This window comes from Heteronotia binoei, chromosome 6 (genome assembly GCF_032191835.1).
Source record: "Heteronotia binoei isolate CCM8104 ecotype False Entrance Well chromosome 6, APGP_CSIRO_Hbin_v1, whole genome shotgun sequence".
Taxonomy (NCBI): Eukaryota; Metazoa; Chordata; class Lepidosauria; order Squamata; family Gekkonidae; genus Heteronotia; species Heteronotia binoei.
In genome coordinates this window covers 126,651,674-126,677,310 of record NC_083228.1, presented here as the reverse complement: position 1 = coordinate 126,677,310, position 25,637 = coordinate 126,651,674, and the positions used below count along the sequence as shown (strand labels likewise).

Genomic DNA, 25,637 nt, shown 5'->3' with positions numbered 1-25,637 from the left:
AAACATGTGGGCTGGGAAATCCAAATTTTCCCATCTACACAGCAGCCATCCAGGCTTCACTGTGACATTTCCCAAACTTTAGAGCAGCACAGCAGGTTTGAGAAAGATCAGACAAAATCCAGGGAAACTCCCCGGAGATGCACGAATGCACCATAATACTGTGGGGAAGAGGGGGTGGGGGCTACCTCCTGATTTCATGCTCTGGGGTTTTGTGGCATATGGTTTTCTGAAGCCAAAAAAAAGTTTGGACTCCATCAAACTAAGTGGTAGCTTTATTCATCTGTGAATTACCTCTCAATTTAAGGCGTGGCGGGGGAGAGGCTGTTTCATTCTGGGAGCACACTTACTACTGATTTAATCATTTTGCGTGCCACAGTTCTCTAAAGGTCTCCAATTGCAAATGTCCATTCTATTTTAACGAATGCTCTTCGTGATAATTGAATACAGGATCCCATTCTTTTTTTTTTAATGCTATAACGGCAACAGCAAACTCGCATTCACAGATCAGCGGCTGCACTCCATCCCGCTTTCCTCCCTGTAGACTTCAGCCAAATGTTCCTTATTTTTCCAATTACGTCTAGAGCAAATTGAAAAAACGGGCGTGAGTTTCAGTGGGACTGCTGAGAAAAAGGATCCTGCTGGGCTGAGGAGGTACCAAGGGTGTGAGAGGCTAATTTAGCAAGCTGCAGAAGTAAATTCCACATTAAAAACAAAGCAAAACAAATTATCTGTTCTGATGCTATTATAAGATGGCCATACCCAGGGCTTTTTTTGTAGCTGGAACTCCTTTGCATATTAGGTTGCACACCCCTGATGTAGCCAATCCTCCAAGAGCTTACAGGGCTCTTGGTACAGGGTCTACTGTAAGTAGGGTTGCCAAGTCCAATTCAAGAAATATCTGGGGACTTTGGGGGTGGAGCCATGAGACATTGGGGCAGAGCCAAGAGCAAGGGTGTGACAAGCATAATTGAACTCCAAAGGGAGTTCAAGCCATCGCATTTAAAGGGACTGCACATCTTTTTAAATGCCTTCCTTACATAGGAAATAATGAAGGATAGGGGCACCTTCTTTTGAGGCTCATAGAATTGGACCCCCTGGTCCAATCTTTTTGAAACTTGGGAGGTATTTTGGAGAGAGGCACTAGATGCTATACTGAAAATTTGGTGCCTCTATCTCAAAAAACAGCCCCTTCAGAGCCCCTGATACCCGCTGATCAATTCCCCATCATTTCCAATAGGAATCGTTCATGGAGGTGCATGATGGCTGTGGGGGAGGGGCTTCCCCCGCCGGCCAGCTGGCTGGGGGAGGGGGGAAGCCTGTAAAACTGGGGGATCCCCCTCTGGGACCTGGAGAGTGGGAAGCCTAACTGTAAGCTCTAGGAGGATTGGCTACATCAGGGGTGTGTGGCCTAATATGCAAAGGAGTTCCTGTTTTAAAAAAAGCCCTGACCATATTTTTGTATGGGGCCTGTGGAGTGTGGTGTAAAGTAAGCCAGTGTGAGGTGTCAGATAGCCTTGGACTTTGACTTGGGAAATCAAGGCTCTAATTCCCATTGAGCTACAGTGCCTAAGTTCACATGCTCAGCTACTTTTAATCACAGGGACACCATCATACAAAACGAAAGAGCTCCATCCAAGGGATCGTGACAGCCTCATGTTGGGCATGATCACACCCTCTCAGCCTAGCCTATCTCCATAGTGTCGTTGTGAGGATAAAACGGAAGACAGGAGAATGATGTAAGCTGCTGTGGTCTACGTTGGAGAGAAAAGCAGGATTAAAAAAAATCAATAGAAATACATTTTAAAAAAAAAATCCTGGTACCAGCTCAAAGCACATCCATGAGAATAGGTCAGAGGTAAAGCTATCTGTTTTAATGGTCCAGAGGAAAAGCCCACCAGAGAGGTGCCTATTCAGCTATAATATACAGATAAAAATGGGGAGGACCTGTCTCTTTCTTTTTGGCCCCTTACTGTTCAACAGAGAAATTCAATCAACTACAGTTTTCCAGGTTGAATGGAAACTTTAAAGCAGCGGTGGCCAAACTAGCTCGGGAGCAACATGTGGCACTTTCATACATATTGTGTGGCTCCCAAAACCCCAACTGCCACATCGGCTGGCTTGAAGAAGGCATTTTTCTCTTTAAATCACTTCTTTGACCTGGGAAATCAAGGCTCTAATTCAAAGCCAGGTTGGTGTACTGGTTAAGTGTGCAAACTTTTATCAGGGAGAACCGGGTTTGATTCCTCACCCCTCCACTTGCGCCTGCTGGAATGACCCTGAGTCAGCCGTAGCTCTGACAGGGTTGTCCTTGACAGAGCAGCTGCTGTGAGAGCTCTCTCAGCCTCACCCAACTCACAGGGGGTCTGTTGTGGGGGAGGAAGATAAAGGAGATTGTGAGCCATTCTGAGACTCTGATATTCGGAGTGGATGGCAAGATATAAATCCAATATCATCATCATCATCATCATCATCATCATCATCATCATCATCATCTTCTTCTTCTTCTTCTTCTTCTTTGCATTTAAAGTTGATTTCTTTCCACCCATCTATTCCTTTCCTTTCCTTTCCTTTCCTTTCCTTTCCTTTCCTTTCCTTTCCTTTCCTTTCCTTTCCTTTCCTTTCCTTTCCTTTCCTTTCCTTTCCTTTCCTTTCCTTTCCTTTCCCTTCCCTTCCTTTCCTTTCCTTTCCTTTCCCTTCCCTTCCTTTCCCTTCCTTTCCCTTCCTTCCTTCCTTCCTTCCTTCCTTCCTTCCTTCCTTCCTTCCTTCCTTCCTTCCTTCCTTCCTTGTCTTGCAGCTCTCAAACATCTGATGTTTATTCAATGTGGCTCTCACATTAAGCAAGTTTGGCCACCCCTGCTTTAAAGTCACAGGTAAGATATTATCTCCTATGTGTTATCTCTGACATGACCCCGGTAGCCAGCGGCGTCCCTAGGGCGGGGCCAAGGGGGCCATCGGGCCTCCCCCAAAGCATTCTCATTGGCCCCAGGCACAGACCCATGCCCCCCCCAACAGGAAGGGGCTGGCCCTGGGACTAGAACCCTGCTGCTGTGTGGGCTGGCCGGGATTCTGAAACCGGGGCCGCGCTGCTGCCTCTACCACAAGGGGATCAGCATTCTGTTCAGCGGGGGTGAGTGGGCGGGCTGGCTGAGCTTCCCAGCTCACACTGCCACCAAATTGCTTGCTTTCTGTGCATGGGGGGGGGGGGGGGCTGGGCTTCCAAAACTCCAACGGTGCCTCTGCTGAGTGAGTCCTGCCTGTTTTCTGTGTGCCTGGGGAGTGGGGGGGCGGAGGGGCTTCCCAAACCGGTGCCGTGTTGCTGAGTTGCTTGCTTTCTGTGCATGGGGGGGGGGGTGGGCTTCCAAAACTCCAACGGGGTTGGATTACAGGGGCTGGTCACGTGACCAGAGGGGGCTGGTCATGTGACTAGAGGGTGGATGAGGGAGGGGCCATGTGAAGTGGGCGGGGTTGTGTGCGGAGGGGGTGACGCAGCCCTCCAAAAGGGGTGATGCCCAATGGGGGGGTGACTTGAATCAGTTACACCCCAGGGTGCAACCCACCCTAGTGACGCCTCTGCCGGTAGCCCAGGGTAACCCAATCTTGTCAGAGCTCAGAAACTATGCAGGGTCAGTCCCAGCCAGTGCAGCTGCATTCAATGGCACAGGACCACAAGGTCACATGTGCAGTAGATTTGCTAGCTTCACCATGTTGATGCAACAACACTGCATGAGCACTGATGCCGCCATAGACATTATTTCAAGATCCATGTTCCTCACTCATGCCTCCAGTGCTATACCCAAAAACACCTGCAGCATAGGGAATGATTGTGATAAAACTTTGTTGGTCTGAAAGGCGCAACTTGACTCCTACTCTGCTCTACTGCTTCAGACCAACACAGCTGCCCACTTGGATCTATTACCATCTGAAGAGTTACTTTCAAAGCATCGGATCTCATCCCATTTGTATTAATTGTACATAGGGAGGAATAACATGAAATTATTCATCCTCGTGTATAATTAATGCAAAATATCATATAGGCAAAGCCTCATCATATGCATCAAGAAAGATAAATATATATAATTAGCTGCTTCAATTTTTACTTCCAATTAGGGAGGGAAATACTGAGTATTTAACTTGCTTAAGTCACGTGTGCTTATGGGAATCAGTAATGGCAGATGAACTTAGTCATTTCTTGTATTAGTAAAAGGAAAAAAGAAGGGCGTCATGAGTCATTTGTGATAAAGGAATCCTAAAAATGAGCCTTGATATATTTTGGAGAGGCATAAATATTTAAAAAGTGATTTTAAAAACCTGAGCCACAAAACTCCACTCTGGCGCATTAAGCGGTACAGTGAAGATGGAGTTACGTTCTGACTGAGGAGAGGGACGCATCTCCTGGTAGCCAGAAAGCTTATGGAGTTCCTTGGACATCTATCTTACCTAATCCGTTTTACATTCTTCTTTCTGAGAAGAAACAGGATGCAATGAAGTGTCAAAAGAATGACTCATCATGGTTATAACTGAAAGCAGTGGGCTTCAGCCCCAGAATCTCATAGCGAAAAGGCTTGCATTGTATCAGTGGGATAAAAGCAAGAAACCAGATATTTTTGTTTTAAATTTGAAATTTAAATGAAGGAATATTAAAACTGAATGCTTCCAAGCTCTTCGATCCAGAAAGTGGGTGCCACAAGAGATGTGTAACTGGGTTTGTACCGGGCACTCATGTAACTGTATGGGTCGGACCCAGAATAGATCCAAGTGGGCAGCCGTGTTGGTCTGAAGTAGCAGAATTGAATTCTCCTTCTTTCCTCATTCAAGTGCAATCCACTCATCCCCACAAACAGGGGGACTGAGGAATGTCAAGTGGTTAAGTGCTTGAACTCTTATCTGGGAGAACCGGATTTGATTCCCCACTCCTCCACTTGCACCTGCTGGAATGGCCTGGGGTCAGCCATAGCTTTCACAGGAGTTGTCCTTGGAAGGGCAGCTGCTGTAAGAGCTCTCTTAGCCTCACCTACCTCACAGGGTGTCTCTTCTGGGGGGGGGGGGGGTGGGGAGAGGTAAAGGAGATTGTGATCGCTCTGAGAGTCTGAGTTTCAGAGTATAGGGCAGGATATAAATCCAATATCATCTTCATCTTTTTATTCTTTTTATTCTTCTTCTTTTTCTTTTTCACTTTTTGTTCTTTTGCTTTTTCTTCTTCAGGTTGCATTAGGAAGGGGAATCAGTGGAAACGGCAGGTATAGTCTGGATATAGCCCTATGAATGGACCTCTCTTTGGTATTCATAATGATTAATTTAGTTGTTCTTCCTTCTTGTGGATCTATGCTGACACAGTCTGGAACTGAGAAATTCCTTCTCTGTACCAGCAACGAAGGGCTAAAGGATTCTCCACACTGAAATGGAATATCAGGCAGACGTAGGGTTGCCAATCCCCAGTATGGGCAGGGGATAGCCCGGTTTGGAGGCCCTTCCCCTGCTTCAGGGTCATCAGAAAGTGGAGGGGGGAGGGAAATGTCTACTGAACACTCCATTATTCCCTATGAAGACTGATTCCCATAGCGTATAATGGAGAATTGATCTGCGGGTATCTGGGGGGCTGGTTTTTTAGGTAGAAATACCAAATTTGCAGCATAGCATCCAGTGCCTCTCTTAAAAATGCCCTCCAAGTTTCAAAACGATTGGACCAGGGGATCCAATTCTATGAGCCCCCAAAGACGGTGTCCCTATCCTTCATTATTTCCAATGGAGGGAAGGCATTTAAAAGGTGTGTAGTCCCTTTAAATGTGATGGCCAGAACTCTCTTTGGAGTTCAGTTATGCTTGTCGCAACCTTGCTCCTGGCTCCACCCCCAGAGTCCCCAGATATTTCTGGAATTGGACTTGGCAACCCTAAAATGTAAAGGTAGTTCCCTGTGCAACCACCAGTCGTTTTTGACTCTGGGGTGATGTTGCTTTCACAACGTTAACAGGGCAGACTTTTTATGGGGTGGTTTGCCTTTGCCTTCCCCAGTCATCTACACTTTCCCCCCAGCAAGCCGTCTATCATTTTACCCACCTCGGAAGGATGGAAGGCTGAGTCAACCTTAAGCCGGCTACCTAAACCAGCTTCCGCTGGGATTGAACTCAGGTCGTGATCAGAGGGCTCCGACTGCAGTACTGCAGTTTTACCACTCTGCACCAAGTAATTTTGAATTTCTGTTTCAACCCCAACATCGGCATTTTGATTTCATTTCTCCACTGTGGGAATCAAAAATGGAAGGGTTCTTTAAAAAAAAAAAATTGCATCATTCTTCTGTTTCTTCACAATGAAGTTCCCATTAAAGGTCCATGCCCCCTCCCATTTGTTAGGATGTTAAATCTAATAAATGTTATATATTCTGAACATATGACATGTATAGATGATGCACATGGCACATAGAAAAAACACCCTAAAAGCTGCCTATTAAAACAGCACAAAATGTTATATATTGTGAATATGTCATGTGTACATGATGTACAGGGCATACAGAAATACCCTAAAAGTTGCCTATTTTAAACATATTTAAAATATACATTGCAAATAAATCTTAAAATACAATGTGCAAAAGTGGTCATAGGACACAAATTATATGGACCTTAAGTAGGAGGAGGGAAAGAAAGAATATATATATTCCTAGAATGGCCTTATTTTCCTGCTACAAACACCCCTAGAATATTGCATATTTATTTTGCAATTAATTTCCATATCCATATGCTTTCAATGTCTATATGCAACTTGCATTATTCAACTTTATTTATGACACATAAATCTACTAATGTGCCCAGGAATTACATTCAGAGATTGTAGTAAAATTCAGAGCTGTATTTTATCATGCCGATCCCTGCTGACTTTATCATGCCAGATCATCCTTCCTTCTCTCAAAATCACAGAGTAATAAAACACCCAGCACAATATCCATCAGCATTTAAAAAAAAACCCAAAAGCATATGGTTTCTGTTGGAAATCTAAGAGACATAATACATAACTTTTCCTCAAATGCATACACATGCACAGTTGTGGGAACATGAGGAGAGGGAAGAGCCACAGAAATAATTTTGGGAAATTCAGAATGATGTTTCGAAAGCAGTATTCTTCAAAAGGCTTCATGGCAGAAGGGGGGTGGGATCTGAACCCAGGTTTCCTCTGCAGTCCAACACTCTTACCGCAACAAAAATCCGAATGGAGGTATCTCCAGTTCTAATCCAGGTACTATACATGACTGGATTCCTTATGGAGGGGTTATTTGCTGATCTTGGGTTTAAGCTTTAGTCCAGGCATTATTTAGTCCGTTTAGTCTTTGGCGCAGAGCGGTAGAGCTGCAGTACTGTGATCTGAACTCTCTGCTCACGACCTGAGTTCGATTCCAGAGGAAGCTGGATTCAGGTAGCCGGCCCCAGGTTGACTCAGCCTTCCATCCTTCCAAGGTCGGTAAAATGAGTACCCAGTTTGCTGGGGGGAAAGTGTAAAAGACTGGGGAAGGCAATGGCAAACCACCCCGTAAAAAGTCTGCTGTGAAAACATTGTGAAAGCAATGTCACCCCAGAGTCGGAAACGACTGGTGCTTGCACAGGGGACCTTTCCTATTTTTTCTATATGCCTGCAAAAGCAGAGCTGAATTCAAAGATACGGGAAATGTTGACTTCTCTGGGTTGTTGCTATCAGAGTCTACAACAGGGGTCCCCACACCAACCCTTCTGAGCCTGTAGGAACCTTTGGAATTCTGACAGTGTAGTCTGGTAGGCACAGCCACAAAATTGATGCCAGAGGAAGTGAATCCACTTATAAAATGGTTGCCCGGCTTACTTTCAATCACACAGTGAAGATTCTTCTGTTGTGGTCGCAGTTGCTGCCAAACCAAAGCAATGCTTTTTTGGAAAAAAAAATCTGCACAGCCAATTAAATCTCCAATGGCCAATCAGAAGCCTTGCTGGAGAAAAGCCCCATCTGGCCCCACCCCATTAAAAAAAAAACTTTTGGCAGGCACCAGGAAAGGCATCCACTGGCACCACATTGTGGACTGCAAATCTGGCTACATAACTTCAGGGCATAACGCGAATAAGTAAGGGAAGCAGCCGGAGGCTAACAGATTCTTTTTACATCTTTGAGACACTTCTTCCCCTCCCCCATTCTGTCTCAGGTTTAAATCTCAAGAGACCCTAGGGAAGGAGGGGAGGAAATTTATGTTCATGAACGCCCCCTTGGAAGAACTTCATCTTCCGAGAAAATAAAACTGAAGTCCCTGAGCAAGTGGCACTAAATTGACTCACTGCAATATTTCATCTTTCTGTCTTTTGCGCATGTACATAAACCATCCTTTGCACAGGCATCTCAACAACAGTTCTTTGATTTAAGAAACAAAACTGACCTGCCATTTCCTTTAAGACAGACAAGAAGCAATTATATAGGCTAACTGGTACATTTGGGAGCTTAATTGGGGGGGGGGGGGGGAATCTGCCAAATATTCAATCCTACCTAAACCTGTAATACCATTGAATTCACAGACCAAATATTCACCAACGAAGAACGCAAAATAGAAATTACAGTTACCTTAAATAAATGGGTTTCTTTTCTTGCTGTCAAATTATGAAGACCCCTTGGGAGTTTTCAAGGCAAGAGACTAACAGAGGTGGTTCTGCCATCACTTGCCTCTGCATGGTGTCCCTGGAATTCCTTGGAGGTAGGGTTGCTAGGTCTGTGTTGGAAAACACCTGGAGATTTTGGGGGTGGATCTGGGAGAGGGCAGGTTTGGGAAGGGAGGAGCCTCAGCGTGGAACAATGCCCTAGAGTTCACTCTTCAAAGCAGCCATTTTCTCCAGCGAAGTTGATCTCTGCCGGCTAGAGATCAGTTGTAAAAGTGGGAAACCTCCAGTCCCCACCTGGAGGCTGGCAACTCTACTTGGAGGTCTCCCATCCAAATACTAATCAGGGCTGACCCTGCTTGGTTTCCAAGATCTGATGAGACTGGGCTAGCCTAGGTCATCCAGATCAGGGTTGGGATAAGTAGATTCAGCTGGGAACATGACCTGTGACTTGGTACAGCCGGTGGGGCAGCTGATTCACACAACCAGTTTCAGTTCACAGACGTGGTTGTGCAGAGTATTGAGCAAGTCTTAGGATTGCTTCAGGATCCAAATGTTGAGCCATCCCATCCCATCACAGGTGGAAAGGTTTATTTAGGGTATTGTTATTCTCAAAGTAAGTAGCTATACACTTTTTAACAGACAGAGTTGACGGTCCACCCAAAGCTATAATGTAGGTACTCAAAGTGTGATTTTTAACAGTGTTCCTCCATGTACACCACCAGCTAGCAGGACATAGGTTTAGTACAAAGCCCCGATGCTGAATCAGAATCTAGGGCTACACCCATCTCAAGTAGGGTTGAGGTAAGGCTTGGAGATCTCCCAGAATTACAACGGATCTCCAGATTACAGAGAAAATGGCTGATTTGGACTATGTGGCATTATACCCCACTGCCCTCCCCGAATCCTTAGGTCCCATGCCCAAATCTCCAGGAATTTTCCAACCCAGAGTTAACAGCCTCACCTGCTTGCCATACTTTCTCCTCTACCAACTTACAAGCAGACTTGTGAACTCATGTTTTCACATACAGATACATGCATGCAACTTTTAATCATAGTTTAAATAATTAGGCATGAAACTTAAGAAAAACAAGTCATGGTTAAACATTATTTCTGCCAATAGCCTTCTTCTTCTTTCGTAGAAGTACTGCCTATAGCACTTGTAAAAGTACTGAAAGGCACAATCAGCACCAATAAAGATCTCTGTAAAACTCAAAATTTATCTGATGCCAAAAACAGCAGGTCCAGTTCATCAAACATTTATGGGATCCACTAAATAGATGGAAAGAAATCTGGCATTAAGATGATAAACACGGTTATTCAGAAAACCAAAAAAACCGAGCCATTTCTCTAGCCGTCTGTTCCCTGAGGCTAATTAATCTCTGATCTGTCGTAACGATAACTTAAAAATGGAATTTGAGTATCTCATGAATCGGCACATTTTGAACTCGCCAATCATGCCCCAGCAAGTGCTCCACCATAGAAGACAAGGTCAAGTAGTGAAGTGAATTAAATGTTATCTTTTCCCCTTGAAGACTACGACATAAACTATCTGTTGGAGAAATGACTCAACAAACTCCCAATGAGGTTTTTGATTCACTTCTCTTACAGATACCATATATCACACACATATCCACAAAAAACACATAAACGAATGGCGCTATAAAACGCAGCCTCTCTGTGGGGGAAGCCTAATACTGGCTTAGAGTAAAAGAAGCTCTGCACATTCTTAAAGACAATATGGTTTGTGTGGGTGGGTGTGGGCACGTGAATGCATGCAAACATCTTTGTTGGACATGCATATTCTCAAAGCATTAGAGCTCTTTTGACATGAACACAACAACGGAACACTGTAAATAAGTAAACAATTTGCAGCGAAGGTATTTCTGTGACATTCCCCAAATACAAACACATTGAAATCCAAAACCGTTAATGGAATCTAGACTTCGTGATGAATCCATATTTCCTAGTAACACTGTATACCCTTCCCTACCAACCACAGGGCTTTCCCTACAGGCAGAGATTTGTGGGGGGAGGGGCAGGAGCGCACAGGAGTAGAGTCTGGGGTGGCCAGGGCTCCAGCTGGAATGCTGGGGAAGGCATGGGGAGGCATCTTTCAACACCTCCCTGATGGCTTCAGCCTTCCTCGGCAGGGCCGGCACGTGGGAGTAGGCAGGGTAGGCAGCTGCCTAGGGTGCTACCCCACCTGGGGGTGCCCCTAGGCGCCCCCTTACTCTCCTTGCCCCTTCCTGGGAAGCCGCTGTTCAGCCATTGCACATTAGAAGCCTCCAAAGAGCACGGTGTTTTAGCACCGCCCGACCGCTTTCAACCCAAAAGCAGCCACCACGCTCTTTGGAGGCTTCCTTGGAAGCCTCTAAATAGTGCGGTGTTTTAGCAGCACCCCCTTTGCACACATGTGAAATGAACATTGTTAAGGGAGCTTGTGGGGGGGGGAGTGCGGTGCAGGGTTTGCCTGGAGTGGCAGAACCCCTAGGGTAGGGTTGCCAATCCCCAGGTGGGGGCAGGGGATCCCCTGGTCTGGAGGCCCTCCCCCCGCTTTAGGGTCATCAGAAAGCGGGGGGAGAGGAGGGAAATGTCTGCTGGGAACTCTGTTATTCCCTATGGAGATTTATTCCCATAGAAAATAATGGAGAATTGATCTGCGGGTATCTGGAGTTCTCGGGGGGCTGTTTTTTGAGGTAGAGGCACCAAATTTTCCGTACAGCATCTAGTGCCTCTCCCCAAAATATCCCTCAAGTTTCAAAACGATTGGACCAGGGGGTCCAATTCTATGAGCCCCAAAAGATGGTGCCCCTATCCTTCATTACTTCCTATGGAAGGAAGGCATTGAAAAGGTGTGCCGTCCCTTTAAATGTGATGGCCAGAACTCCCTTTGGAGTTCAATTATGCTTGTCACAGCCTTGATCTTGGCTCCACCCCCAGTGTCTCCTGGTTCCACCCCCAAAGTCTCCTGGCTCCACCCCCAAAGTCCCCAGATATTTCTTAAATTGGACTTGGCAACCCTACCCTTGGGCCGGGCCTGTTCCTCAGCATGCCTGCTGTGGCAAGCACACTGGGGAAGGCATGGGGGAACTCCTGCTGGGCTTTTTCTACAGAAAAGGAGAGCCCTGCCTACAAGGAAGAGGTTTCCCTGTTACTAGTAGGGCAAAGCATCGAAGTCGGTTTTTCCAGTCCAGTTCCACAGCAACTGCCACCCTCCGCCCTGCTCAAGTTGCCAGGTGCCCTCTGACAACCAATGAAGGTGGGGAGGACTTGCTGACAGTGAGGAGGGCTAAGTTGGTGTTGCAGCAACATCACCAGCAATGTACACCAGAAGAGTAGTCGTTGTAGCACCAGCAACACAGGATGCCAGGGTAGTTGGGCAAAAACTCTCCAGAAGAAGCTATTTTTGCCATAGAGTATTTGCTCAAACACCAGAACGTCCCAATTTGCCACTATGTTTGCCAGGTCAGACGCAGGAAATATCTGGGGGCTTTATGGGTGGAGCCAGGACCAAGCTGTAGCAAGGACAATTGAACTCCAAAGGGACTGTGCTCCTTTTAAATGTTTTCCCTTCATTAGAAATAATGGAGGAGGGACTTCTTCTTTGGAGGATCATAGAATTGGACACCCTGCTCCAATATTTTTTAAACTTTGTTAAAGAAAAAAAAAAGGAGAGACATCAGATGCTATGCTGTAAATTTGGTGCCTCTACCTAAAAAAAAATAGCCCCCCCCCCCGAGCCTCAGATACTCATGGCTCAATTCTCCATTATACCCTATGGAAACCCTTATGAAGCACAAACATTAGGGTTGCCAGTTTGGAAGCCCCCCCCCCCATTTCAGGGTTATCAGAAAGGATAGAAGGGAAATGTCTGCTGGGCACTCCATTATATCCTATGGAGACCAATCTGGGGCTCTGGGGGATATGGGTATCTGTGGCTCTGAGGGAGCTGTTTTTTGAGGGAGAGGTGCCAAATTTGCAGCATAGCATCCGGTGCCTCTCCTTAAAACACCCTCCAGGTTTCAAAAAGATTGGACCAGGGGGTCAGTTCTATGAGCCCCAAAAGAAGGTGCCCCTATCCTTCATTATTTCAAATGGAGGGAAGGCATTTAAAGGTGTGCAGTCCCTTTAAATGTGATGGCCAGAACTTCCTTTGGAGTTCAATTATGCTTGTCACAACCTTGCTCCTGGCTTCACCCCCAAGGTCTCCTGGCTCCACCCCCAAAGTCTCCAGATATTTCTTGAATTGGACCTGGCAGCCATAACAAACCTTGATGCTTGTTGACAGTCAGTACAGATTCAATTCTGATATAAAAGATGAATGGAGCATTTCGCTCAAGAGTTTTGTTAGCTGACAGGTTATGTTTAGAGTGATTACACATTCAGCCATACTGGGAGTGGGGAGGCAGCACCACATTTAAACAGCCAATCTCATTTTGTTATCCAAAAGATTTAAAAAAAAAAAACCCAATAGATGTAACTATGTTTTCCATTTCTAGTGTTTCCCGCTACTTCATCTAATTACCATTCTCAAGTGAAACCCTTAATGGTGCCCTAATTCTAGGTTGTAACAACCTGAATTTTATCCCTTTCTCATCCTGAAGAGGTTGTTGAAAAGGTTTCGCACAATGTTTGCATAGAGCATAATATAAGTCCAAGGAAAGCAGTTATTAGACCCTAGCTTTAAAAAAAAAGAAAAGAAAACTTAATTGGCTACAGATGGAGCGGTTAGAAGACATCTTGCCTACCTTCACCGTTTGTTTGTTTCTGCTTTCAATTCAGGGTGTTGCTTATGAAGCTCAGAAACTTTTGCAGCCTTGGATTGTTTTCCTGCTTAATTTTTTTTTCACTTTGCACTCCTAGTGCCTTGCTCTTTTGAACAGTAGCTCTCATCTAGAATTGCCAGTCTCCAGCTGAGGACCAGAGATCTCCTGGAGTTAAAGCAGATCTCCAGGTGACAGGGATCAGTTCCCCTGAAGAAAATATCTGCTTTGGAAGGTGCATTCTATGACATTATACCCAGTGGAGGCTCCACCCTAGGGTTGCCAAGTCCAATTCAAGAAATAACTGGGGACTTTGGGGGTGGAGCCAGGAGACATTAGGGGTGGAGCCAAGATCAAGGCTGTGACAAGCATAATTGAACTCCAAAGGGAGCTCTGGCCATCACATTTAAAGGGACAGCACACCTTTTCAATTCCTTCCTTCCATAGGAAATAATGAAGGATAGGGGCACCTTCTTTTGGGGCTCATAGAATTGGACCACCTGGTCCAATCTTTTTGAAACTTGGGGGGTATTTTGGGGAGAGGCACTAGATGCTATACTGAAAATTTGGTGCCTCTACCCCAAAAAACAGCCCCCCCCCCCGAGCCCCAGATACCCGCAGATCAATTCTCCATGATTTTCTATGGGAATAAATCTCCATAGGGAATAATAGAGTTCCCGGCAGACATTTCCCTCCCCTCCCCCCGCTTTCTGATGACCCTGAAGCAGGGGGAGGGTCTCCAAACCGGGGGATCCCCTGCCCCCACCTGGGGATTGGCAACCCTACTCCACCCCTCTGCAAACTCCTCCCTCCTTAGGCTTCACCCCCCCAAAATATCCAGATATTTCCCAATCCTGAGCTGGCAACCCTTACCATCTTATGGAATGGGCTACCCAAGATGGGGTGCCGGAAGTTTGTAAGGAGGAGCTGTAAAGCTGTATATCTGTGGGGTTGATCGGGTTTTATTGCATTATTTAAGATTTTGTTTTAAATTTGTGAGCTGCTTTGAATCTAGGGTCACCAATTCTGGATTAGGAAATCTTTATCCACAAAACCCCCAAGGCAGGGTTGAGAAAAGAAAACAGATGCTAGCCAGAAGGATTTATAATTTCCATCCAGGCTTAGATATCATTCATGACGAAACCAAGCAAATTCATCACCTAAAATGGCAGATAATGTAGATCTTGTAAGTGTCATCACCGTGCTGAATCAATAGATCACGGTGTTGCAGGTATCCTGACACTGAAGTATTGATTGCTTGAGAAACAGAACCGAGTGGTAAATATTATCCATAATGAATTGGCCTGACAATGCAATCTTGAAGGTGTGTACCCTCATTGTAAGAGCATAAAAGAAGCCACTGGAACACAAGGCAGCATTCACTTGAGGGGGGCAAGCCAGCCATCACTGCTAAGATGATAGATTGCAGCACGGTTGATATTTTACAGGCCAGCATGCTGACTCAGGAATGCTCAGTAGAAAGGAAGTTTTCAGGTGCACACATAGCTTCTCCATCTATGTCATTATGTGCACACAAGGCTACCAGCCACCAGCTGGGATCTGGGGATCTCTCAGAATTACAGCTCATCTCCAGACTACAGAAACCAGTTCCCCTAGGGAAAATTAGGTGCTTTAGAGGGTGGACCCTAGGGCACTGTACCCCACGGAGCTCTTAGTACTTCCCCAGCATCATTCCCATATCTCCAGGAGTTTCCCAACCTGGACCTGGCAACCTTACACCCCAACCAGGTGACCAGAAGAAAAAGATATTGGATTTATATCCCACCCTATATCTCAGAGTGGTCACAATCTCCTTTACCTTCTTCCCCGCCCCCTCCAACAGACACCCTGTAAGGTAGGTGGGGCTGAGAAAGCTCTTGCAGCAGCTGCCCTTTCAAGGACAGCTCTGTGAGAGCTATGGCTGCCCCAAGGCCATTCCAGCAGCTGCAAGTGGAGGAGTGAGGAATCAAACCCAGTTCTCCCAGATAAGAGTCCATGTACTTAACCACTACACCAAACTGGCTTTCTGGGACCTGGGAACTCTATATTCATACCAACCAGCTCTTTCTACTTAACAGAATCAGGTACCCAGCAAATGCACCAATCTTTTACCTACACCACAACCACAAAGATTTCTAGGTGGAAAACCATTAGTGGGTAGAGTAATGGAGTAATGGGTAGAGTAATGGAGTAATGGGTAGAGTGATGGTTAAAATTCACTGGGTAATTTACAGTGCAAGCCAAAACAGAATTAAACCCTTGGTCAATGGATTTAGAAGGATGTAACTTGGTTTCATATTGCAATGTTAAACTTATCACTCCTTCTCAGATTGAGGGGAAAATCTAATGGCCCCAAGCACACCACCTTTAGAGTCTCTTGTAACACATTAATGAATAAAAAGATAGCAACAGGGCTTCAAAATGTTTTGAAAACCAATCTTTTGTATGAAATGCCAAAAGAGCTCAACCTTTGCAGCTTTCTCCTTGGTGGTATACATAGCGTGTTATCTTTGCATCACATTCAAGCCCCATGTAAAACGCAGACAGACACTGATTGCTATTTCATTATGCCTGGCATTTAATAACAAGAATGCAGCACAAGGGGAATGGAGGGGACCTAGCCTGCAGAAGAAACACCAAATCCTAACAGTGATTACTGACCTTTCATGTACATAATGAAATGGGGTCTAAATAATTTAGATAAATAGCTGGATTTGCTCAGATGTAAACAACATTTGTTACGAAGACGATTTTGATTTAAAATGGGCTGGGTTTCTTCTTTTTTTGCTTTAGTTCCTTGAGGTTGAACTGTGGGGGTGTTTTCATCAGTGAGCAAAGCAATCCTGTCAAGCCAGTTTGGTGTAGTGGTTAAGTGCGCGGACTCTTATCAGGGAGAACCGGGTTTGATTCCCCACTCCTCTGCTTGCAGCTGCTGGAATGGCCTTGGGTCAGCCATAGCTCTGGAAGAGGTTGTCCTTGAAAGGGCAGCTGATGTGAGAGCCCTCTCAGCCCCACCCACCTCACAGGGTGTCTGTTGCGGGGGAGAAGATATAGGAGATTTTAAGCCGCTTTGAGTCTCTGATTCAGGGAGAAGGGTGGGGTATAAATCTACAATTCTTCTTCTACAATCCTGAGTTGCATTAACAATAACAGCCAGAGCTCCCAAGGAGTTATAGTGGCTTCTTTGAATTTGGTGCAGTCGCATCCAGAAGAAAAATCATTTCTGAGTAGGGTTGCCAGATTGGAAACTCCTGGATATTTGGGGATGAAGAATGGGGAGTGCAGGGACCTCAGTGGGGTGCAGTGCCACAGAGTCCACCTTCCAAAGCAGCCATTTTCTCCAAGGGAACTGATCTCTGTAGTCTAGAGATGAACTGTAATTCCAGGGGATCCTCAGGTCCAATTTGGAGGCTGGAATCCTGAGATCTCACTAGGCATTCAGTATGGCCAGGACTCTTTTTCTAGCAGGAGCTCCTCTGCATATTAGGCCATGCACCCTGATGTAGCCAATCATCCTGGAGCTTACAGTAGGCCCTGTACTAAGAGCCCTCTAAGCCCTTCGAGGATTGGCTACATCGGGGGGGGGGGGGATGGCCTAATATGCAGAGAAGCTCCTGCTAGAAAAAGAGCCCTGATTATGGCACTCTTTCCTAGCACAAACTGGATCACAGCCAATTAAAGTTAGTTGAACTATGAACTCTGGGGCCCTATCTATCAGCTCAGCTATTTGACAATTCTGGTCAAAGATTTCAGGGGCCGCACATGGCCTCCTTGGGAGAAAGGAGGCAGGAAATCTTCCATTCATGAAGTATAGCTCTATTCATGCTACATGGGACCCATGCCATTTAATTTCTAGGGCTCTGCCACTGTAAATGAATCTTTTTTAGGAAAACAAAATTGGTATAAATTACGTTTTGACAAATAACAACAAGCTTTTCTTAATGCTATATTTCACTTTGAACATTTGATATTGTTCTTGCTATCATGCTTTTATTTTGAGATTTTTTTAAAAAAAAGATAAAACTCTGTTTTCTTCTAATCTGCAGTTTGAGAATAATCCTACATAATGGTTTGTACAGGAACAGCACAGCAGCAGCATTAAAGCACTGCAAAATTATAACGCTCGATCGAATTCTGACCTGGAACTATATCAAAATGCTGACCTGTGTGCGGATCGTTAAATCCACACACTGGGGCTGGGTACGCAGAAGGAAGATGTTTGCACAAACCTGGGTCTGCCCCCCAGGTTTTCACAATGAATCCAAAAAAAGAAGAGGTGGGAGATAATATTTTTAAATGTTACAGTGGTGGAAGAAATGGCCACCAATTTGAGGGAGTGTTCCTTCCCTTGGGGAGGGGGGCTTTTCCTATGTGTAATGGGCAGAGCATCCTCCCTTATCAACCCCCTCACCTTCCCTGCTGCAGTTGAGCAAAGTTGCTGGTGAGTGGCCAGCCTAGTGAGAGATTGAATGGGCCACTGGGATAAGCAGGGCTTTTTTTAATAGAAAAAGTCCAGCAAGAACTAATTTGCACATTAGGCCACACCCCCTGATGCCAAGTCAGCCAGAACTGCATTCTTGTGCACTCCTGCTCAAATAACTCCTGGGGAGAAGATGGGATTTCCCTATGAGACTCCAGGTCCCCTGCATGATATATTCTTGATATATAAATTTGCAAGCATGGGTTGGCTTCCTATTCCAAAGAGGTGTTTCCACTTTAGCTTTAGTATCCCCACATCTGAGTGCCTTCCTCTTCTACCCCCCCCCCTACCTTAGAATAATAGAATCATAGAGCTTGAAGAGATCTCCAGGGTCATCTATTCGAATGCCCTGCACAATGCAGGGAATTTACAAATACCCTCCTTCGCACACATATATCCCCAGTGACCCTGCTCCATGCCCAGAAGATGGCAAAAACCTCCAGAATCCCTTGCTAAACTGGCCTGGAGAAGAATTTCAGACTGTCCTCAAAGTGGCAATCAACAATTCCCTGGGTGCTTAAGGAGGGTCACGAGAACTAAGCTCTGATGCAACCCTTCTTGCCCTCCCTCTCACGATCTAATTCACAGAATCAGCATTGCTGTCAGATGGCCATCGAGCCTCTGTTTAAAAACCTCCAAGGAAGGAGAGCCCACCACCTCCCAAGGTAGCCCGTTCTGCTGAGGAACCACTCTAACTGTCAGGAAGTTCTTCCTAATGTTGAGCCTTGACAGACCTGTGGTCTGATTTAGTATAAGGCAGTTTCATGATTTTCATGTAAACTACAAAATTAGAAAACAAGGTAGTAAAACTGGAGAAGTCAGGGACTTCCTAGCTCAGAAATCATGTCCTTAGCCACCATACTCCAAGGCAACCCAACTTGGGACAGTGGGACAATATACATTCCTCTGCCGCCTTTTGTCCTGGCAATGTGAAACTAGCTCTGCAACTTAACAAGCAAGGTGAGTGATTGCGACACCCAACTGCATGAAGAGCTGCTTCACATATTAGAGTGTCCCTTAGGGGATTTACAGACACCAGAAATGTGCGGTGTAGCAAGATCATGATTTGTGTGGTGCCCTTTCGTGTGGGAGAAGAGCAAGGACCCATTTCAAATGATGGTACTGAGCCAATCCTATGCAAGGAAGACTTTAGTTTATGGACACTCCTGAACGTCCCATCTGGCTACCCCTTCTGTGCTTTGTTTCGTTTCATTACAAATCGTAGCTTCCATGACCGTGACCCCCACCGTGCCTCAGCGCATCTGGAAGCCTCTGCTTTTGGAAAGAGTCCAACAAGCCTAGTAAACTCCCCAAAGCTTGAAGTTTAGACAGGCAATGTGTTATGCTTGAGTGCTGCCTCAGGGCATGTCTGAATCTCCAACAAGACAAGGAAATGATGTCTGAGAATGAGATTTCTATTTCTGATCTCTGATCACTTGCCAAAGGAGACCGACATCATCAACTACCACAGTCCTCTATTGTTGCTGTTTTCCCCCTTCTGCTGGCTCTCTGCCCTTTCTCATTGCTTAATATTTGCTGCTCCAGATTTTGCAAAATGATGCCACAGGAGATGAAAGTGTGGTTCAAACAAACACAGCACTGTGCCACTCTTAAGTTTGCTCTTAAAATGGCTACTGCCCAGTGTTCCGTAAAAAGCACTCCCCAGATAGGGGCCTGGGGATCTCACAAAATTACAGCTGATTTCCAGATTTAAGGCATCAATTCGCCTGAAGAAAATGGTGGCTTTGGAGGGTGGACTCTGTGGCACTGTACCTTGGGTTTCCAGTCCCCAGGTGTTAAAGTGACATAAACACAAAAGTTTCCGTGAAATATCAACCTCCAACCAAACTTATAACTTATAAGAAGATTGGTTACCTTCAGAAGATACTGCATGGACTTTATCCCAGAAGGACTTTGCATTAATTTGTCTTATAAATTTTGGAGTGGGTTTTTAGTCCTTGTAGCATCCAATATTATTGATATGAAATTGTGAGAATCCTATTATTATATTTCTTTTCTGAGTAAAATTATTCTTTTGTTATAAGTTTTGTTGGAGGTTGATATTTCAGAGAAACCTTTGTGTTTATGTCACTTTAGCCTATGTCCATGATTCTCTTTGCCAGGGGTGGAATTCTAGCAGGAGCTCCTTTGCATATTAGGCCACACACACCTGATGTAGCAAATCCTCCAAGAGCTTACAAAATAGAGCCTTGTAAACTCTTGGAGGATTGGCTACATCAGGGGTGTGTGGACTAATATGCAAAGGAGCTCCTGTTAGAATTCTACCCCTGCTCTTCACTGTACCAGTCCCCAGGTGCTGGCTGGAGATCTCCCTCTCTTACAACTGACCTCCAGGTGACAGAGATCAGTTCACTTAGAGAAAATGGTTGCTCTGGAAGCTCCTTAAGGGGTTTAAATCAGTTACATACGGACCTTTTCCCTTCTTCATTCTGAGTTATAATTTATGGCTTTCCTATGTTGTATTCACCCTAGACTCTTCACGTGTCTCACATTTATTAATCACAACTTGAATTTTCCTTTATCCGCTTTGTCATCAAGCCAATACCTCTCTTGCTGTGCCTCCCGCAGAGATAAATGAAGAGAGATGGACAGCCACACAAACATCCATAATCATTTCAGAAAGTCAGGGAGCAGCACACATAGGACAAAACAGGACAAAACAACAGTAGGCAATGGCTGGAAAGAGGCAACAGAAAATAGCTGAAGAACACCAAGTCCAAACTTGGTGTCATTATAACAGCTGTGATTCAATAGCCAAGAAAATAAATGATTCACGAGTCTAAATTAGACCCATCACTAACCTTATAGAGCAAGGGAAAATGTCCTAGTTTCAAAAGGGCGATTTTGTGGGTGACGGTGATATCTGGAATCCTGAGCAAATCTTTCACGGTCCCATACTGCACGTCTACCACTTCAGCCTGCAAAAAAAGAAACAGAGAGCTGCTATGACTATTGGTTTTGTTACTAAATCCTTGATAACAGGGCTCTTTTAGTAGAAAATGCCCAGCAAGAACTAATTTGCATATTAGGCCACACACCCTGACATCACCACTGTTTCACACAGGGCTTTTTGTTGGAAAAGCCCAGCAGGAACTCATTTGCATGTTAGGTCACACCCCCTGACGCCAAGCCAGCCGGAACTGTGTTCCTGTGCGTTCCTGCTCAAGAAAAGCCCTGCTTGAAATGAATTTCGTATTTCAAGACTTCACTGATTCAATTCGAAAGCTGGAGCTCCTGTTCTGGAGTCTCATTGCTGAAGACAAAACCGCAGTCATTGTTTCCCCAACAAAAATAAAAACTTTTGGCAATTTAAATAACTAAATTCTAATTAAATTGTCAGATTATCTGCCAGTGGGCCACAAGCATAGATGTCTTTAGAGTTGCCAGCTCTGGGTTGGTAAATAACTGAGGATTTTGGAGGTGGAACTTGAGGAGAGTGGGATTTGGGGAGCGGAGGGGCTTCAATAGGGTATAATGCAATACAGTCCGCCTTCCGAGGCAGCCATTTTCTCTGGGTGACCTGATTTCTATTGCCTGAAGATCAGTTATGATAAAAGGTCTCCAGCCACTTGGAGATTGACAACCCTAGGTGGTTTTAAAATGGGATTAAACAGTTTCATGGAGGGTAGTGCTATCAAAGTCATGATGATTCCATACACAGAGGCAGGAAACTCCCTAATACCATTTCTAGGAAGCAACATCAAGTTAGGAGGCAAATATCAGCCTTGTGGTCTATTTTCTGTTTGCTGGGACATCTGGTGGGCCATTGAGTAGCAAAGGATGCTGGATATACAGAATGCTGGTCTGATCCCACAGGGTTTTCCCTATGTTCTCACATTAAAACTGATGTTAAACTTGATTGTTGTTTCTGCATACGACCGCTGATATTAAAACGCTGCAGAGCGATATGGATAGCATGAAAATGCTTGTAGAATGTAGATTCAGATGTGCACTAGAACATGCACAGAGTGCCAGATAGATTTGCACTAATCCTGATCACAGAACTATATTTGCAGAACCTACCTTAATATACATGACATAGGTCCACAGTGGTCTTAGCATTTCGCCATCGAGAACAGAGAAAGCACACTGCATATTACAAAGCCCTTTTCTCCAGCAAGAGTACGGTACATTATCAAAGTATGTGCTGTAAACATCTTCTGGGAGAAAGTAAACAATTCTCTTATCACCAGGGAAAGGAGAAGAATGACCCCACACAGTAGAGATTTCGCTTACTGACACATTTTCTGGAACCAAACCAAAAACCTAGAAGCGAGAACTTTGTAAATAATCCTCAGAATGGTCTTTGTTATCAAAATTGTATAAATGTTATGGCTTCGTAAAGACGGCTTTGAGGAAAACGCAGGAAGGATGTTGGTACAGAAAGAGAGAGAGTTTGGCTTTTCCTCCTGTCACTGGCGGCAATAAAGGAATCTCTGGATCACTCCACTTGGACCTTTGGCTGTTGAGTCTCTTAAATTGGGCTGGGGGGCTCAACTAGTGGCGCTGATGGTGTGTACAACATGGTGATCTGCTAAGTGGGAAACTCGGCTAGTTGTTTCAGTTAGCACACCGATAGGGGCTTGAAAAGAGAGACCAATGTACTTCTTACGCTTATACGAATCCCAGCTTCAATGAGGTTGCTGCAAGCTGCTCGAAGGCATTTTAAAGTAATGCATAGGTACCGTTAACAATGTTTCCTGGAAGCTAAATAGGGTGCTATTCCTGTTAATAATGTATTTGGGGGCTTGTAGTACACACAACGTTAATACACGCTTTGTGCAGCACAATCCGACTATAACGAACCGAGTGGGGATTCTCTGTGATGTGTTTAGCATTCACTTTCAGTGATGTCAGAATGATATAATCCAAATCTTTATATATTCTGAATATTAAAGCAGCATCACCGGCAGCCAAGTACAGATAAACTGCTTTCCTTGGGCAGAATAATGCTATTTAAAAAACAAAGAGGAACACAGTCTTTTATCAGCGGCTGGGAAAAAAGGAACACTTGTGCCTTCGCTTTAGATATGCAAAGGTAAATCCTCTTATGCCTAAAACTGTGCAACTACTAAACTCTCAGATTCATTCATTCAAACTGGGTGCATACTCTCCAAAAGACGAAATCTGCAAACTGAAAACCCCAAGCATCTCACAGAAAATTCAGCTTTGCGCCAGATGGAATAGACTTCATTTTCATCATTGTGACAAATAAAGGCCTTTTAGCAGTGCCAACGTTAATTGGGTTTCCGCCCCCTCATATTTTTCTTAAGCTGTGTCTGGACCACCTCCATACTAGCTCTGACATTTTGTTGGATCCAGGGCCGGATTAAGGCCAACTGAGGCTCTAAACACAGCCCCTCAGTCCTTCCATTGCTTAACTGACAAGACATTAAGGCTCAATAAGTGCTGAAGGTGAAATAAGAGGTTAAACATTCAATTTTCTTTCAGGCCATTCCCTCAGGCCAGACTCCACAACTGTATTAAAATAAAAACTTTTTAAAAAACGTTTAACACTAAATAGAGGTAAGAAATATAAGCAAAAAAACCCTCTGTGGTGACTAGGGTTGCCAAGTCCCTCCGCTGCTGCCATGGAGCTTTTACTGTAGACCCTAGAGTGTCCCCAGCACAATGTGCCCTGTGCGATATCACTTCCAGGCAGAGCTTTTTTTGTAGCAGGAACTCCTTTGCATATTAGGCCACACACCCCTGACATAGCCAATCCTCCAAAAGCTTACAGGACTCTTAGTACAGGGCCTACTGTAAGCTCCAGGAGGATTGGCTCCAACATGGGTGTGTGGCCTAATTTCCTGGTACAAAAAAAGCACAGCTTTCAGGTGACATCACTGCACAGGGCACGTTGAGTGACGATGGGGCTCTTTGGGGGCAGGGATTCCCCTAGTGGCCTGCTCCATGTCAATGGGTTGGGGCCTCCCAAACTGGGGAATCTCCCACCCCTGGCAGGAGTTTGGCAGCCCTAGTGCTGGCCCCCTTTGCTTGGTGCCCTAAGCATGTGCTTGCTTTGTTTAATGATTCCATTCTGGATGGATCCTCCTACAGAATTTACTTTTACTGTAAGAGTAGTTCATCAGTGGAATCATCTGCCTGGCGGTCTCCAAGCAGCGGCTGGACAAACCCTTGAAGAAGTGTGTCTGAAGAAATGCGCATGCAAATGAAAGCTTATACCGAAAATTAAACTTTTTTGGTCTTAGGTGCCACTGGACTGAAACTCTGTTCTGTTCAGGGATGCTCTGGCTGATCCTGCATTGAACAGAGGGTTGGACTAGATGGCCTGTATGATCCCTTCCAACTCTAGGATGCTACATTTCTGATTTCAGCTCCGCACTCATAGAATCATAGAGTTGGGAAGGGCCATACAGGCCATCCAGTCCGATCCCCTGCTCAATGCTGAATCAGCCTAGAGCATCCCTGACAGGTGGTCTTCCAGCTGCTGCTTGAAGACTGCCAGGGAGGGAGAGCTCACAACCTCCCTAGGGAACTGATTCCACCGTTGAACAATTCTGACTGCAAAAAAAAGTTTTTCTTTTCCTAATATCCAGCCAGTACCTTCCCATCCTTCATTTAAACCAACTGTTGTGAGTCCTCCCCTCTGCTGTCAACAGGAACAGCTCCCTGCCCTTCTCTAAGTGACAGCCCTTCAAATATTTCAACAGAGCAATTATGCCTCTCCCCCCCCCCCCCCGCACCGAATGATCCAATCTATGCTAGAAAGGCTGTTATCCCCAGGGGTCGTTTTGTAGGAAAATAGGCGGTGGAGCTAATCCAAGGATTGTTATGCAGCTGCACCTACTATTCAATGGGCAAGGTGGGAAGGAGGAGGTGGAACTCTCAGAAAGGTTCAGGAGCTGCATTCCTGTGAGCTCCCACTGAATCCGAGGCCTGGTTATTCCCAACACTTCCATTAGCCACACCAGCTGAAAGTTCTTCTTGAGTAAAACCATTTTTTAAAAAAAAAAAATGCAAAAAGTTTAGGCCATTTTATTTTATTATTATTTATGTATGGAATTTAAATCCCGCCTTTCTGCCCTTACAAAAGCTGCCAAGGTGGCCACCGATTTACAACATACATGACAAAATAACACTAAACACCTTTAAATAACCCCTCCCAATTATACCTCAGTAAAGCAACTTGTAAAACAAGAGTCAAAATATATATATATAACACCATTAAAATGCATGCAAAACATAAACCATTGATGAGGAAGGAGGCATCGCGGAGGGAATGCCAAATGAAACATAAAAATCTTCACCCACTGGTAGAAGGTAGAAACAGAAATGAACAGCCATATGTCTAGAGTTGATACATGTGGGTTTGGAAATGCCCGGAAATTTTAGAGGTGGACCCTAGGAAGGGCAGGGTTTGAAAAGGGGAAGAACCTCCACAGGGCATAATGCTATACAGTTCACTCTCCCAAGCAGTCATTTTCTCCTGGGGGAACTGATCTCGGTCATCTGGACAACAAATGTAATAATCGGGACATTTCCAGGTGGCACCTGGAGGTTGTGCAAACAAAAAGAGAATCACAGCGGAGAGTGACAGGAGAAAACTCTAAGGCTCCATGATAATGAGCCTCAAAAAAAGGAAACAAAGGGTGATACCAGATGGGCGTTTAAAGCCGCCCGGGGGACGGGAGGCAGATGGACCAAAAAATCACGTCCACATGCACACATCTGCCTGCCGTCCCCATCCCACCCCAGTCACATTGCAGAGAGCTCTGGGATAGAGCAGAGAAGTGCTACAAGCATGAGGTT

General features: G+C 45.1%; 1 protein-coding gene across 1 annotated transcript in view; it reads right to left on the bottom strand.

Moving 5' to 3' along the window:
* The window catches only part of NAALADL2 (N-acetylated alpha-linked acidic dipeptidase like 2), a 937,215-nt gene that overhangs the window by 472,592 nt on the left and 438,986 nt on the right, over nucleotides 1–25,637 (bottom strand). Inside the window, exon 4 of the mRNA XM_060242532.1 lies at nucleotides 20,666–20,782. Within this exon, the coding sequence (XP_060098515.1) occupies nucleotides 20,666–20,782 (117 nt within the window). The remainder of the gene's footprint in view (nucleotides 1–20,665; nucleotides 20,783–25,637) is intronic.